The sequence below is a fragment of the Halichoerus grypus genome, chromosome 1 (genome assembly GCF_964656455.1).
Source record: "Halichoerus grypus chromosome 1, mHalGry1.hap1.1, whole genome shotgun sequence".
NCBI classification, from domain to species: Eukaryota; Metazoa; Chordata; class Mammalia; order Carnivora; family Phocidae; genus Halichoerus; species Halichoerus grypus.
Window position 1 is genome coordinate 106,194,973 of NC_135712.1, and position 17,200 is coordinate 106,212,172.

Below are 17,200 nucleotides of genomic sequence, written 5' to 3' on the forward strand. Positions count from 1 at the left end.
TTTTACTTTCCTCACAGTACTTATTGACTCCATTTACAAAGTCACCGAAGGTCGGCAGTCTGAAATATTCCACAGACAAGCTGAAGGGCACTTTGATCCCAGCTGCTGCTTCACCATCTACCATGGTAACCACATGGAGTCTCTGGATCTCATCACGTCCAACCCTGAGGAGGCACGCACCTGGATCACGGGCCTCAAGTACCTGATGGCCGGCATCAGTGATGAAGATTCCCTTGCCAAGCGACAGAGGACCCATGACCAATATCCTCCCTAGAATGTTAATTTTGAGCTGTGTGTGTGTGTGTGTGTGTGTATTAGACTGTGTTTTATTTTTTCCTATAATTTTGAGGCTTAAAGCTGCTTTCCTTTCTTTCCCTTTCTTTACCCCTAGCACCTTTCTGCCCCCTCCTCCCTCTCACCCCAGATAGATGAATGCATAGAACATATAGAAACAAACTTGCATGAACTCAGGAACAGGCTTTTCTGGAGGAGACTGAATTTAGCTCCACAATCTGAGAGGTCTCCAAATGTAGCCTAAAGTTTCCTAAGAGAGATGAGGTAGCTGGGCAAGTGTTTATTTGGATTAGAGAAAATCCTGCTTTGTGATCAAATCAGTTTAGTTTAACAAGTACTTTTTGAGTTCTAATTACATATGAGGTATTAAGCTCCTTCCTGCTTTTTCTCTCTCTCTTTAATTTACAGTTTGGAAACTGATTGATATGGAAGGGGAAGTTATTTTTTACTTCAGACCATTTACCTTCTCTGAATTGTTCAAGAAACTAGGGACTCATCTGAGTCTCCTTGAGTAAGCCCATTCTTGAGGTCCTGTATTAATGACAAGATAATTAGTTAACATGCTTGGTCTGAAGGCACCTCTTCTGCTGGTATTGAGTGGCTCATGGGATATGGCCTTTGTGGCCTCAACTTCCTTATCTGTAAAGTGAAGGCAATAGAGTTGTTGACTGCTTTGGTTCCCTTTTTCACTTTTTTTTTTTTTAAAGATTTTATTTATTTATTTATTTTTGAAAGAGAAAGAGAGAGCACAAGCAGGGGTAACAGCAAGCAGAGGGAGAAGCAGACTCCCCGCTGAGCAGGGAGCCCGACGCGGGGCTCAATCCCAGGACCCTGAGATCGTGACCTGAGCTGAAGGCAGATGCTTAACCGACTGAACCACCAGGCGCCCCCTTTCTCACATTTTGAATGGTCTTAAAATACACGTGCCCCTGTCTATGAAGGAAATAGGACTGCTTCCTTGCTGTTATTGGAATGTGTGCCCTAATTTTTTCCCCCAGAGTAGTGATAAATTTGTGCTGCTCTACTTATAATTCCTCACCCAGGGTATTGTTTGAGCAGAGTGGAAATATTCAGCCCATGAAAGGAATTTTGACAGTGTGAAGTTCTGAGCTGATGAGCCATGATGTTTTCATCAATATTCACAGCATGCAGATAAATGCATCTGGGATTCATAAGTGAACAGAACACAAACATAGAAACTAACTTTCTGTGCTTTATTCTGTTAATTTAGTTCTTAACTCCTTAACATTTGGTAAAAAACAAAAATACTGAATAAAATTGCTTTCTGGTGTAAGCCGCGGACCTGTACTAACAGTGTCCCGAACTAAAGGAATATTCATTTGTCATGAACAGGAGATGTGAGATGGGGCAGTTCTCGGGCTGGTTGATCAGTGGCTCAGTGATGTCTTCGGAGACCCAGGTTCTGCCAGGCTCAGCCTGTCGGTGTAGTCCTTCAGCGGCTGCCCCTTCGTCACACAGAGGTATAGCTGCTTCAGGTAGCAGCTCCAAACGCAGCCCTGTTCAGAGGGGTCATAGTTTCTTCTCACAAACCTTTTTTTAAGAGCAAAGTAAATGCCCCCCTCCCCACCCCCCCCAGCCCAAGACTAAATCTCATCATTGGCCAGAATTGCTGTTAGAGGCCCATTCCTAAACCAGTCTTCAGCAAGATAAAGCAAGTAACATAATTGGAGCTCAGACTCTTGCACTCTTAAAAACTGAAAGGGTTTTTGTTTATGTGGGTTTCATCTATTGATACTGTCATATTAGAAATTAAATCTGAGAATTAAAAAAATACTTGTTAATTCACTTAAAATTATAAACTATTACATGTTAACATATTTTTATGAAAACTTTTTCAAAACAAATTAGTGACAAAAAGTAGTGTTGCTTTCCTCTTTTGCAAGTCTCTTTAATATCTAGCTGAATAGAACACATATATTTTCCTACCTGCTTCTGCATTCAATCTGTGTGTTGTATTGTTTTGGTAGAAATATGTGAGGAAAATTTAGCCTGACACAGATAAATGGTTGGAAAAGGGGGGCGGGGAACCTCATGGTTATGGGGATGCTTTGGATTATACTTTGGGGATGGCTGTACTAAGGCCAATCAAGATTCACCTTCTGCCTCCATTGGAGCATGTTTTTTTTTTTTTTTTTTAATTTTTAATTTTTTATTAACATATAATGTATTATTTGTTTCAGGGCTATAGGTCTGTGATTCATCAGTCTTACACAATTCACAGCGCTCGCCATAGCACATACCCTCCCCAATGTCCATCACCCAGCTACCCCATCCCCCCACCCCCCTCCACTCCAGCAACCCTCAGTTTGTTTCCTGAGATTAAGAGTCTCTTATGGTTTGTCTTCCTCTCTGGTTTAATCTTGTTTCATTTTTTCCTCCCTTCCCCTATGATCCTCTGGAATATTATGCAACCCTTAAAAAAAATGAAATCTTGCCATTTACAATGACATGGATAGAACTAGAGGGTATTATGCTAAGGAAATAAGTCAATCAGAGAAAGACAACTATCATATAATCTCACTGATATGAGGAATTTGAGGAAATTTGAGCACATGGTTCTTGCATACCTGAACAAAACCGAGGTTTTTCAACAAGGAAGAAGGAAGGAAAATGGCTGTAGGGGAAGACAAGCAATTCTAGAAGTTGCTATCCTCACCCAGTTAACTAGGACAAGTTCACAATGTTCCAGAGCTTTTAGCCACTTATATAAATGCCTCTCATAAGCCCTGCAGTAGACCAGTAAGAGCAATGGGCACCTTGTTGTTTTTTCTAAATGGTGGCAACATTTACCCCTTTATTAGATCTTTCTAGTTACGTGAGAAGTACATGCTCATTGCAGTAAGCCAAAGAATACAGAGCTACATAAAGAAAAGATCAATCATCTTTATCCCTGTCTATGAATTTTGCACCTTCTCCTCCAAGGTTACTGATGTTAACAATTTGATGCACACCCAATTGGGTTGTCTGTTTTTCTGTTATTGAGTTTTAAGAGTTCTATATGTTAATTCCTTATTAGTTACATGATTTGCAAATATTTTCTTTCATTCTGTTGGTCTTTTTACCTTATTGATAGTGTCCTCGGCGCCCAGTATTTTGAAGTTTTCATGAAGCCCAGTTTGTCTGTTTTTTCTTTTGTCACCTGTGCTTTAGTGTCATACCCAAGAAATCCTTGCCAGATCCCATGCTGTGAAGATTTTATTCTGTTTTCTGTTAAGAGTTTTACTGTTTTAGGTCTTACATTTATGTCCTTGATCCATTTGAATTAATTTTTGTGGATGGTATTAGGTAATGATCCAACTTCATTCTTTTACATGTCAATATCCAAGCTTTCCAGGCCCATTTGTGGAAAAAACTGTCTTTTTTTTTTATAAAATGGTCTTGGCGGCCTTGTCAAAAATCATTTGACCATAGGTGTGAGGGTTTATTTCTGGGCTATTTTGTTCTACTGGTTTATATGTTTGTCTTCACGCTAATACAACACTGTTTTGATTACTATAGCTTCAAGATAAGTTTTGAAATCAGGAAGTGTGAGTCTTCTAATTCTGTTCTTTTTCAAGATGGTTTGGCTACTCAGAGTTCCTTGATATTCTATATGAATTTTAGGATGGATTTTTCTATTTCTGCAGAAAACGTCACTGGGATTTGGATAGAAATTGCATTGAATCTGTAAATTGCTTTGGGTAGTATTGACATTTTAACTAAACTGTCTTCCAGTCCATGAACATGTCTTCTTTAATTTATGTTATGTCTTCTTTAATTTCTTTCAGCAACGCTTTGTAGTTTTCATTGTGCAAGTTTTTGACCTCCTTTATTAATTCCTAAGTATTTTGTTATTTTGATGAGATTGTAAATGGAATTGTTTCTGTAATTCCTTCTCAGATTGTTAATGTTCATATATGGAAATGCAGCCAATTTCTGTGTGTTGACTTTGTGTCCTGCTACTTTGCTGAATTCATTTATTCTAACAGCTTTTTTATGGAGTCTTTAAGATTTTCTATATATAAGATCATATCATCTGCAAACATAATTTTACTTCTTTCTAACTTAGATGCCTTTTCCTTCCTTCCTTCCTCCCTCCCTCCCTCCCTCCCTCCCTTCCTTCCTTCTTTCCTTCCTTCCTAATTGCTCTGGCTAAAACTTAGCACTGTGTTGAATCAAAGGGGTCAAAGCTGGCACCCTTGCCTTGTTCCTGATTATAGAGGAAGAGCTTTCAGTCTTTCACTATCGAATATGATATTTATTGTGTTTTTTTCATATGTATCTTTTATTATGTTGAGGTAGTTTTCTTTTATTCCTGTTGTGTTGAGTGCTTTTATCATGAAAAGGTGTTGAATTTTGTCAAATGCTTTTCTGCATCAATTGAGATGATCATGTGGGTTTTTTTTCCTTTCATTATGTTGATGTTGATCTATTTTCCTATGTTGAACCATCAGTATATTCCAGGAATAAATCCCACTTGGTCAGGGTGTATAATTCCTTTAATATACTGCTGAATTTTATTTGCAAGTATCTTGTTGAGGATTTTGCACTACTGTTCATTGGCCTGTATATATTTTTTTTCTTGTGGTATCTTTGTCTGCGTTTGGTATCAGGGTAATGCTGGCCTCATAGAATGAGCTAGGAAATGTTCCCTTTTCAATTTTTTGAGAAGGTTTGGTGTTAGTTCTTTTAATGTTTAGTAGAATTCAGCGGAGCTATCAAGTTCAAGTATCAAATATCGAGTTTTCTTTGTTAAAAGATTTTTGGTTACTGATTGAAGCTCCTTACTGGTTATAGATCTATTCACATTTTATTTTCTTTGTGATTTAGTCTCTGTAGGTTTTGTGTTTCTAGGATTTGTCCATTTCATTTAGGTTATCCACTTTGTTAGCATGCAATTTTTCATAGTACTCTCTTAAAATCCTTTTTATTTCTATAGAATTGGTAGTAATGTCCTCACTTTTGTTTCTGATTTTAGTAATTTGAATCTTTTCTCTTTTTTTGTTAATCCAGCTAGCTAAAGGTTTGCTAATGCTGTTGATCTTTTCAAAGAGCCTACTTTTGGTTTCATTGATTTTTCTCTGTTGCTTTTCTGTCTCTATTTCATTGCTCTTTCCTCTAATCTTTCTTATTTTCTTCCTTTTCTGCTAGCTTTCGATTTAGTTTGTCTTCTTTTTTTTTTCTAGTTCCTTAAGTTGTAAAGTTGATGGTTAATTTGAGATCGTTCTTGAATTTTATTTTTAGTCATTATTTTAAAAACTTATTTATTTTTAAATCAAAGTAGAGTTGACATGCAATGTTATATTAGCTTCAGGTGTATTTTCTTTTTTGTTTGTTTGTTTGAATGTAAGCATTTGTAGCTGTAAATCTCCCCCTTAACACTGCTCTCGTTTCATTTGTCTTTAAGTGTTTTATAATTTCCTTTATGATTTCTTCTTTGATCCATTGGTTGTTTAAAAGTATGTTGTTTAATTTCCATAATTTTGTGAATTTTCTAGTTTTCCTTGTTAATTGGTTTCTAACTTTATCTCATTGTGGTCAAAGAAGATACTTTGAATGATATCTATGTTTTAAACTTGGAGACTTAATTTATGGCCTCAAATATGATCTATCCTGGAAAATGTTCCATCTGCACTTGAGACGAATGTGTATGCTATTGTTGGTTAGAGTGTTCTGTTCATGTCTGTTAGACCTAATTGGTTGATTGTGGTGTTTGCATTCTCTGTTTCCTTATCTTCCATCTAGTTGTTCTATCCATGTTGTGAGTGGGGTATTGAATTCTCCAACTATTATGTAGAACTGTCTACATCTCCCTTCAATTCTATTAGTTTTTGCTTCATATATTTTGATTTGTCATCAGATGTATCATTGTTATAATCATTGTATCTTTGAACCTTTTATCAATATATAATGTTCTTATTTATCTCTTAAAAACTTTTTTTGATTTAAAGTTTATTTTGTCCGATATTAGAGCCACCTCTGTTCTCTTTTGGTTACTATTTGCATGGAATATCTTTTTCCATCATTTCACTCTCAATCTGTCCAGGTTTTCTGGATCTTAGTTGAGTCTCTTATAGTTGGGTCTTGTGTTTTTATCCATTCTGCCAATCTCTGTCTTTTGATTGGAGAGTTTAATCCATTTACATTTAAAGTACTTACTGATAAGGAGGGACTTATTTCTGTCATTGTGCTATTTGCTTTCTATATGCTTTATAGCTTTTTTGTCTCTTGTTTCCTGCATTACTTTTTTTTGTTTAGTTGATTTTTTTTTTGGTAGAGAAATTTTAAATTCCTTTCTCATGTCCTTTTATGTATAATTTATAGCTGTTTTCTTTATGGCTACCATGGGGATTATGTTTAACATCCTAAAGTTATAATATTCTAATATGAATTTACACCAGCTTAGCTCAATAGCTTTTTGAATCTGATTTTGTTTGTCCATACTTACTGGTAGTAGGAAGTTTTCGTGTTTGAATTAAGCAGGTTGACAGCTGAGGGATTTCACATTCTGAAAATCTGCTACCTGGAAAGCAAGTGTACCCCAGAACTGCACAGGGAGCAAGTTTATAAGAAATAGAGAAACAGTTGATGCTTGTGTCGGTGAGGAGAGAAAAGGAAAGAGGAAATTAATGAATAATAAAGAAGAAGCTGATGTCAAAAATAGGGAAAGTTATGTTGAATCAGGGAATGATTCTCATACAGATTTGTCAGAATTTGATAGGGTTTTAGATAATATTTTCATAACAGAATAACATCCTTGATTGGGCATACATTTAATTAAATTAGTTGAGGAGGACAGCTTTGGGATGTTCATTATTATTACATTTCAAATAGGCCTTTCAACTGTGAATGAATACTGAGAATAATGAATCTTCAGTGGCTGTATGAAAAAAAAATCCATCCAGTGTAAAATGTAATTCAGGTTATTTCTGCAATATGGCTATGTTTCATGGAGGTAGATGCAGTACTCGTATCTATTACAAGCAATATAGTATTGTGTGTAAGGACTCAGACTGGCATCGCACTGCCTGGCATTCAGCCCCAATTCTGCCATGTACTGTGTAACTTTGGATAAGTCGCTTAAACTCTTTTGCCTTAGAGTCTTTGTCTGTCACATGGTGATGATATTAATCATGGTGTGTGCCTTATGTAGTTTTGTGAAGATCAAATGAGTTGACATACACAGAGTGCTTAGAACACTGTTATTAAACACATAGTAAGCACTTATAAATAATAGCTACTATTTTTATTGCTAAAGAGAGGATTGTACTGACAAATTTTTTGCTTTCCTATTCAGATAGAGTCTGAAATCTCAGTGACCCCAGCCTGCAAGCCTCCCCATTTTTCTCCATCAGTCCATTCTCCTCCATGATTTCCCTGCCTTATCTCTTGACCCTACAAGGGAAATTATTACCTCTAGAAGGCTTTAGGCAGTCCCTTATGGATGTTGTGAACCAAAGGTTTACACCTTCCTTATGAATCAGGAACCCTGCAAACTGCAGCCTGTAGGGCACATCTGGCCTATTGCCTTTTTTGCATGTGCTCCTGAGCTAGGAATTGGTTTTCAATGGCTGAAAAAAAATCAAAAGAAGAGGAATATTTTGTGAAATTGTGAAAATTATATGAAATTCAAATTTCAGTGTCCATAAGTACAATTTTATTGGAACATAACCATACCAATTAATTTCTGTGTTGCCTGTAGCCACTTTCATGTCACAGGGGCAGAATCGAGTAGCTTGCAACTGAGACCTAATGGCTTACAAATCCTAAAATATTCACTATCAAGCCTTTTCCAGAAAAAATTTGCCCACCCCTACAGTAAATACTACCATTCAATGCTTTACATTTTCCTGTATTTTTTGATAGAAAATTCTAGGCCATAACTTGTCATTCAGTTTTTACTCTCCAGTTTTTCTTTGCAGAATGATAGTTTCTCTTCTTAAACTTATCCTGTATAATGATGCGAATCATTAATTTAGAGCTTGCTTGGGCACTCCTATCTTAATTATGAAGAATAGCTTTAAGATATCAGAATACTTTTACCTGTAATTGTATCGTATACCATGTGTACTGTTACTGGAAGAGAATGGTTTTTCCTTTCATAGAATCTTAGAGTTGGAAGGGACTTCAAGGTCATCTAGTTGTGTTCAATGACATTATAGATGAAGAAAGGGAAGACCCAAGAAGTGACATAAGTGACCCTCTGTCACAGGGCCAGGCCAACAAAGAATCAGGACTAGTGTGCATTTCTCGGTCTGATTCTCCCTCTTTTATGTCTTACCAATCCCATACCCCCTAAACCAATTGTCAAGGTCAGCTTTGCATTGACACTGAAGGCCTTGCAGACACAGGCCCACCCTAAGGGTTTGTGTCAGCAGAATACTCATCCTTAGGGTTTGCTTGTCTTTGCCTCTTCTCTGGAGAAGTCTTTGAGAGGCTTTGGTAAAGAAGTATAAAATAAAAGGATGAGAATATTATCACTATTGGACTCATTTCATCACTTCTTTGAACTCTGGCACAATACCTTGTTGGGCTCAGAGCAGTGTCCACAGGCAAAGGAAATAGACAGAAAACAGAAAAAAAAATTACATTCAGGTACTTATTAATAATTGGCCCAAACGTTTCACTCTTTTGATTCTTCAGTTATTTTTACCTTCATGCTGGGTCACCTGTTAACTTCCAGGTGTCAGGTATAATGAGGTCCTACCTGAACTCTCTGAGGAGAAATTGAATTAGAAAGAACTGGGCTGGTTATTTTCAAATATTATAAAGGGAACAAAATGTGAAACGAGGTATTTACAGTATGAAAACGACCTCTATATAAATTTAGAAGAAATAAGACTTTCTGGTTGTTTTTACTTCTTGAGGTAGTCTCCTACAACCATAATTTGAATCACCTAAGAAATGTAAATATTCTGTGTTACCACTGGGAGGACTGTTAATATTTTGGCTTTGAAGATCAGTTTGATGTCATCTGCTTGATAAGCAAATATTATTCATTTCCCCCTTTCTCTCACCTTACTCCCATTCTCCCATTTGTTGGTTTTAAACCTATACCTTTCCCTTACTTTGATTTTCTGGTTTCTTGCCACCAGTTGTTTCTTTACTCTTCATTCCCCTTCAAATTTTGAAGCTCAATTTGGTTTTCTAAGTATACACACGATTCCTGCCTTCTGTAATTTACCCCCAACAACTATGAATCATCCATTTTTTTAAAATTTCAGTTCATCCACTGGTTACCATTTATTTTGCTTCCTTACTATGTAAAACAACCCAAGAGCCATTCCCCCTGAGGGTTTTTTAAAACCTCAATTCACCTGATGTAAATCTTTTGTATCTAAACTCCGCTTCATACCCTCAGTCACCTAATATCATACTGGCATTTTGAGGGTAACCTCTAGCATATTAGGCTTGCCCTGGAGTTAGAAGTTTGATGCTATTAGGCAAGAACCTTCAAAACTGGTAATAGGAAGACGAACATAGTCTAGAGTTAGGCCTTCTGCACAGAAGACAAGAGTACTAGACCAGGTTGCCAAAAACCTGGATCTCTTACTAATTTATCCTTAATGAATTCTCTCTTCTCCTCTAGCTTTATATCCTCATCTGAACAGTGAGGAGGTTGAACTAGACAGTCTGAGTTTCTAAATGTAGGAGTGGGCCAAGAAAAGGGAACTGAAGACATTGTCTAGTGTGGGGTGTTGTGAAGGTAAAAATATACTAAATGGAAGGTCGTAGAGGAAGAAGATAAGGCCTAAATTTGGTATATTTGGGGTTTCATCACCTCATATTCCTTAACGGATTGGATAAGAATATGTGAGGTAAAGCAGCTCTCAAGAGAACATGGTTTGACTCTCCTTCTAAAGTGAAGGGAATCAGGTACAAGTGCCCATTCTCCTGTTGCTTGTGGTAACTATTGGCTCCCTCGCCTGTGGATCGCAGGCAGGGCCTCCTCAAAAGACTTTCTTCTCAAGTTCCGTGTTTATGATAAATGTCCTTGTGAGTATTCTGTGAGAGAGCAGTTTTTATTTTGATGCAAAAAGTATTTTTCTTGACCTTTCTTCATGTGGGTGAAGCAGACCTTTGAGGAAGCTGATAAGAATGGTGACGGCTTACTGAATATTGAAGAGATACATCAACTGATGCACAAACTAAATGTCAATCTTCCCCGAAGAAAAGTCAGACAAATGTTTCAGGTACGTTTTCACAGTTGGGTTGGCCTTGTGTAAAATACGCGTTGGAAGTTACTGTTGTACTTGGATATTTCAAAGGCTGTTTTGTTTTGTTGAAAGTTGATATTACCTGCTCCGTATTGTTGCATTTTTCTTTGATGAAAAGAGAGGTGTTTTGTTTTGGGAAGGAAAAAAAAAAAGCTTCCTAAACTTAACAATTTCACTTCCTAGGATGCTTTTTTTATTGTTGCTGTTTTCAGAGAGTAATTATAAGCACTTTACCTGGCACTTAGATAATGGAGTAAACCTGATCAAGGCCCTTTGAGGGAGTGATAACATCTCATGGGCCTACCTCACAGAGCTCTTGTGAGGATCAGAATCAAGACTAGATAGCATGAGAAAACAGCACTTACTGAAGTCCTCGAGAGGCTCTGTTTCATTTCAGAGGAGTTTAAGATTTAGAATCCATGATGCTTAGAAGTGCTGTATCACTCCTACTGTTTAGGGAACTCTCCAGAAGTTCATTCAACTGTCTGTTGGTATTAAATGAGATGCTCTTTCCCTGTTGGTCAGTCCCTGAGGAAAATCCTTGGGCCAAAACTTACTCTGTGGCCCCCAGCTGGGAGTGTACCTAGTCCTCCATCGAAGGTGCAGAAGTGAGCTCTGTTGAGTGAGTGCAAAGACAATGTTAGATTACTAGTAATTGCTAATATCCTAATTTAAGAAGTGCTCTTATTTGGAGAGAAGTCATATGCACGATTCATGTTTTGCAATAATTTTCTATTCTAAGTGATTAGGTGATACTTTGTGCATGCAAAAATAAGCAGAGGGTGTGATCTTTTCTGATGGTTAATGTTTTGTGCTGCTTTTGTTTTCTAACCATTTGTTCTTAGAGGCAGTAAGGGCAGAAATAACGTGAGGGATGAGTTGCAATGATGAATGGAAGGTGGAGGCTGGTTCCATTCTGTGACCTCTTACCGTGGTCCTGTCCTTGGGAAGCTCTTGGCTGGACATGGTTTGCAATGAGGGGGACTTGGTCACATTGCACTGGAGAACAACAGAAGAGAAAGGAAAGAAGAGGAAGGCATATGCTGTAGAAAGAACCCCAGAGATGGAGTGAGGGGCTTTGGAAGGGAAATGTATTGTCACAAATAGAGTGAACTGTCTTTCAACTATATGGAAGGGTTTGCCACATTCCTGGCACTCCCTGTGATATCTCACTTTTGTCCTGTTGTGAGCCCCACACTCCCAGCTGTTCCTTTCCACAGAAAATGCTCATGGCACTGAAGAGGTAGCTTCTGATCAAATTAGAGGGGCCAAGCTTAAAGAGGAAAGGCAAAGTCTATACCTACAAAAATAATAATGTGGGGGTACTTTCTGGAAGTTAGATAAGGGAGTAACATAAGATACTGATCTATTTTTATTTATGCATTTTTCCCCTTCAGACACCTTTTATTTCTCATGCACTAAGCATTTTGCAGGGCAAACCAGGAAATGTTTATGTCAAATGTCTTATGCGTTCAAAGTGAATCCTTTAGATAAATTTTAAGAAGACATTAGGGGTCTCTTTTTGTGACCTTAGGTTTAAAGACTTATCAAGCCAGACGTAGGATAAGGTGTAGGACCTGCTGGAGAACATTTCCACTGCAGCCCTTGTACCTAGCAGGGTTGTGGAAATGCTCTTTGTGGGAGTGATAGGACCAAAGATCTTGGTATTATTTCAGGAACATTCTTCTTCTGGCTAATCGCTAAGACATTGAAGCCTTCCTAGAATTTTCTTTGCTTTTTTGTTGCAGAGCAAGATTCAACTAAAATTTTTTTCAAAATAATCTTTTATGTTATGGATAGCTACTTTTAAAGTCTCTAGATGCTATTGTTTACATGTCGGAGTTTTACTGTTCTTAATTGTTTAGGCATTTATAAGGAAGTCTTGAAAAAGTTACTTCTCTGTATCTAGGGTTAGATACTTTGAAACAAAGTTATGGCAGAAATTTGAATATTAGACCCAGTTTCTTAAGATGCAGTGATTCTGGAAACAAGCATCTCACACACCAAAAATGTGGATATTCTATAGACCATTCTCCTTCTACCTTTAAAAGGACAGAAGGCAATCAGCTCCACAATGAAACTGTGTGTTATTTAAATATTGGTTAAAGTGTGTGCTCATAATTATCCCAAGGTTAGCAAAATTTTTAAAAATATATTTTTCATGAGCACATTGACTTTCAAAGCTATGTTTAAAACCTTGTAGCAGCTGAATATATACATCCCAAAACCTGTGCAGTTCAAGATGCCATTCATTCCCTGTCAGTTTGGGTTCAGTTATAACTGTGTTCACGTAAAATGAAGATCATGTAAATGGATTAGCTGCTCATTACATATTCCCAACAATTTTAGGGTTTTTTGACAAATTCAGCCAATCAGAAGGAAGATACATGTTGAAAGATTCTTGCTCAATATTACTAGAAACAAATAATTTCAACTAAAAATCAGTCCAGGTGGATTTTTCAGACTTCTGTGGAGGGAAAACAAGCAGGTACCAATGATCCTGATGGCTATAAGAGCAATAAACTACCTATGCCTAATTAAGAGAGATTCTGTTATATATAAAAATTATATTTGAATTACATACAGTTCAGAACCTGGTTAGAGACTAGTATTTTCATAATGTGTTAAATATTTTTTCTCTTTTGCTCATGATTTCTCTTGTCCATCATTTCTTTTTCCTTTTTCCTTTTTTTTTTTTTTAAAGATTTTATTTATTTATTTGAGAGAGAGAGAATGAGCATGAGAGCGGGGAGGGTCAGAGGGAGAAGAAGACTCCCCGCTGAGCAGGGAGCCTGATGTGGGACTCGATCCCAGGACCCTGGAATCATGACCTGAGCCGAAGGCAGACGCTTAACAACTGAGCCACCCAGGCGCCCTTTCTCTAGCTTTTTGAGTTGAATTATTATCTGTTTTCAGTCTGCCTTGCTTTCTAATAAATTGAAAACTTCATTTCCTTCTAATTACTGCTTTAACTCATCACAAAAATTTTAATATGTAGTGCAAGTGTTCACTTCTATGTCTCATTTCCTATTTAGAAATGTATTATGTTGTCTTCAGACTTTTTTTTTAAGCTTTTTTGGTTGGTTTATAAATTTACTGTGATCAGAAAAATTGGTTTTTATAAGGTTGATTCTTTATAACATGAAACGTTTTTTGTGGCCTAATAAATAGTTAAATTGACCCACGAGTGCTTGAAAAGAATGTTTACCATTTGTGAAATGTGTTCTAGCCTTTTTATAGAAAATATTATTTCCCAGTACTGAATTTCCTATTTCAAATTCTCACACTGCCTTGGTTTTTCTCTGACTTTCAGGAAGCTGATACAGATGAGAATCAGGGAACTCTGACATTTGAAGAATTCTGTGTTTTTTACAAAATGATGTCACTGAGACGGGACCTTTATTTGTTGCTCTTGAGCTACAGTGACAAGAAAGATCACCTAACCGTGGAAGAACTGGCTCAGTTTTTGAAGGTGGAGCAAAAGGTATCATTGGACTGTTGGATTGAATGTTTACTTAAAAATACCTGAGAATATACAGGTTTCTTCTGGTGTTGGATATAGGTACACTTTATTTTTAGGATAGAGGGGTAAATATCACAATTCCACAAAAAGTCTTATGAGTTATTTATAACATGTTTCTAGCAGCTTTTATGAGGGAGTGATAAATTGAACACTCACATAATTTTTTAACTTAAATATGTTGACTATGGATAAGCACATTTTTCCACAAAGTAATGGATGTTAACTCATGTGTTTCATTTTAGATATAATGGTTATGTTTTCTTTATACTAATAATATAGGTAGATATTTGTTAACTATGATGTAATTCTTAACTAGCAATATAGTAATTCATTGATAATTCTGATAGGGAATTGACATTGGATCATATCAGAAGACTAAGTAAATTAAGTCCTGATTAGCAAAGAGAACCCCTAAATGTATTTCAAATAAGAACTTTTTTAAAAAAGATTTTATTTTTTTATTTGAGAGAGAGAATGAGAGAGAGAGAGAGAACATGACAGGGGGGAGGGTCAGAGGGAGAAGCAGACTCCCCCCTGAGTGTGGAGCCTGATGCGGGACTCGATCCTGGGACTCCAGGATCATGACCTGAGCCGAAGGCAGTCGCTTAACCAACTGAGCCACCCAGGCACCCTAAAATAAGAACTTCTAATTTTAATACTATTTGGTCAACAAGGCTAGTCTTCTCATATTTTTTTTTAATATTGCCTTAAACTCTTTCTTACTGATGTAGAATAAATGAATTTTTTTGTTTTTTTTTAGCTTTATTGAGTTACATATGACTAAAATTGTATATGTTTAAGGTGTACAATGTGAGGTTTTGATATAATGTGTACATTGTAAAATGATTACTACAATCAAGCTAACTAACATATCCATCACCTCACATAGTTATGATTTTTGTGTGTATGTGGTGAGAACACTTAAGATCAACTCTTAGCAAATTTCAAGTATATAATCTAGTATTATTAACTATGGTCACCATGCTGTACATTAGATCGCCAGAACTTATTCATCTTGCATAATTAAACCTTTGCACTCTTTGACCAACTTTCTCCCCTTCCCTCTCCAGTCCATGGCAACCAACCAGCATCTACTCTGCTTTTATGATTTTGACTTTTTAATTTTTTAAGATTTTGGTTATTTATTTGAGAGAGAGTGCACAAGCAGGGGGGAGGGGCAGAGGGAAAGAGAGAAGCAATCTCCCTGCTGAGCAGGGAGCCTGACGGGGCTTGATCCCAGGACCCTGAGATCATGACCTGAAACGAAAGCAGACGCTTAACCGACTGAGCCATGCAGGTGCCCCTATGATTTTGACTTTTTTAGATTCCACTTTATCAGTGAGATCATTTGTCTTTCTTTGTCATTTCATGTAGCATAATTTCCCCTAGCTTTTAAAGATGTCACAAATGGCAGGAATGATTTAATCAATCATGCCTACATAATGGGACCTCTACCAATGGGACCTCTACCCTGCACCATGAGGTTTGGAGAGCTTCTGGGTTGGCGAAGCTACATGGATGTACTGGAAAGGGGAAGGGGTGTACTGTGAGAGGGCATGGAAGCTCTCAATACATTCCCACATACTTGCCCCGTGCATTTCTTCATTTGGCTGTTCATGAGTTGTATACTTTGTAGTAAACCAGTCCTAGTAAATAAAGCACTTTTCTGAGTTCTGTGAGTCATTCTAGTGAATTACGGGAACCGACAGGCTTTCTCCTTGACTAAACTCTTGGCAGGCTCTTCTGAGTCCTTTTTTGAGTAGGCCCTGTCATTGGGCCTTGTCTTCAAGCGTCTAGCAAGAATCCTGCTAAGTCTCTTTAACCAAAACCTGCATCTTTGATACCTGATCACCTCAATATCTGATAAAATTCCTTATCTTTCACCATCTCCTAAGTGATATGTGATCACTTTTTTTCCTTCAGCAAGAACCCTGTTAGGTAGGTTTAGCCAGAAATACCTCTTACCCCTGATGTTTCCTCCACTGACCCTGACCCAGCTCCTTGGGCATAAATCTCCCTTGTCCACCCTGTATTTGGAACTGAACCAGTACTATATACTGAGTTCTCTTTTCCCCTATTGTAATAGTTACTGATTAAAATCTGTTTTTATTGCTTTAAATACTGTCCCGTTCTGTTTTTTCTTTTTTTCTTTTAAAGATTGATTTATTTGAGAGAGAGAGAGTGTACGTGTGTGCGCAAGTGGGTGGAGGGGCAGAGGGAGAGAATCTTCAAGCACACTCCCTGCTGAGCGTGGGGCCTGACGGCGGGACTGGATCCCAGGACCCAGGAGATCCTGACCTGAGCCGAAACCAAGAGTCAGACGCTCAACAGACTGAGCCACCCAGGTGTCCCATGGTCTGTTTTTTCTTTGATAGATCCCCCAGATTTGTAGTAGGCCAGGCAGAAATGCGTGTATCCTGAACACCTCATTTGCGGCTAGAATCTGAGGTGGAGCAGTCTATGGGATTGAACACTTAACCTGTGGGGTCTAATGCTAAATCCACATAGTTAGTGTCAGAACTAAATTGCATTGTTGGGCACTCAGTGTTGGAGAATTGAAAACTTGGTTGGTGTCAGAAAAAGATACACTAGATTTGGTAATGATTTACTTTACCCCATTCCACAGTCACATACTTTTAGGAATAACAGATTCAGATTTAATAAATTTTGGTGTTGCTTTCTTAAGGATTAAGTGTTAGCAAAATGTTTCTATCAAAATCTGTTATTTTAATTAGTTTGCTAATTTGGCAAAGGCAGAGATTCTACATTAACAAAGTTAACTATAACACAGGTAGAACATGGGAATGAAGTAACAGAAGAATTTTTTTCCCTATGCCCTACTACATACATCTCTTCTCCTCTGTTTTCTGCCTTTATAACTACTTTTGTACTCTCACCTGGACAACTCTTTTAATACAGTAGAAAGAACATTAGACTGGGAGCCCAGAAGACCTACATTCCATACCCTACAGGCTTTATTGGTTGGAGAATCTTGGGCAGGTCGTTCATTATTGTTTCTGAGCTTTTGTTTCCTAATCTATAAAAGGGAGCTGATATCTACCTTTCCAATCTCACAGTGTCAAATTGAACATTGATTGTAACGATGAATGTGAAGGCCCTTTGACACAGATACTCAGAAGCACAGCAGTGTAACAAATTAAAATTA

The 17,200-nt window shown here is 37.4% G+C and overlaps 1 protein-coding gene across 1 annotated transcript in view; it reads left to right on the plus strand.

The window, feature by feature from the left end:
- Window positions 1-17,200, plus strand: part of PLCH1 (phospholipase C eta 1) — a 202,163-nt gene that overhangs the window by 118,656 nt on the left and 66,307 nt on the right. The window contains exons 4-6 of the mRNA XM_036120610.2: window positions 18-261; window positions 10,358-10,487; window positions 13,825-13,995. Coding sequence (XP_035976503.2) covers window positions 18-261; window positions 10,358-10,487; window positions 13,825-13,995 — 545 coding nt within the window. The remainder of the gene's footprint in view (window positions 1-17; window positions 262-10,357; window positions 10,488-13,824; window positions 13,996-17,200) is intronic.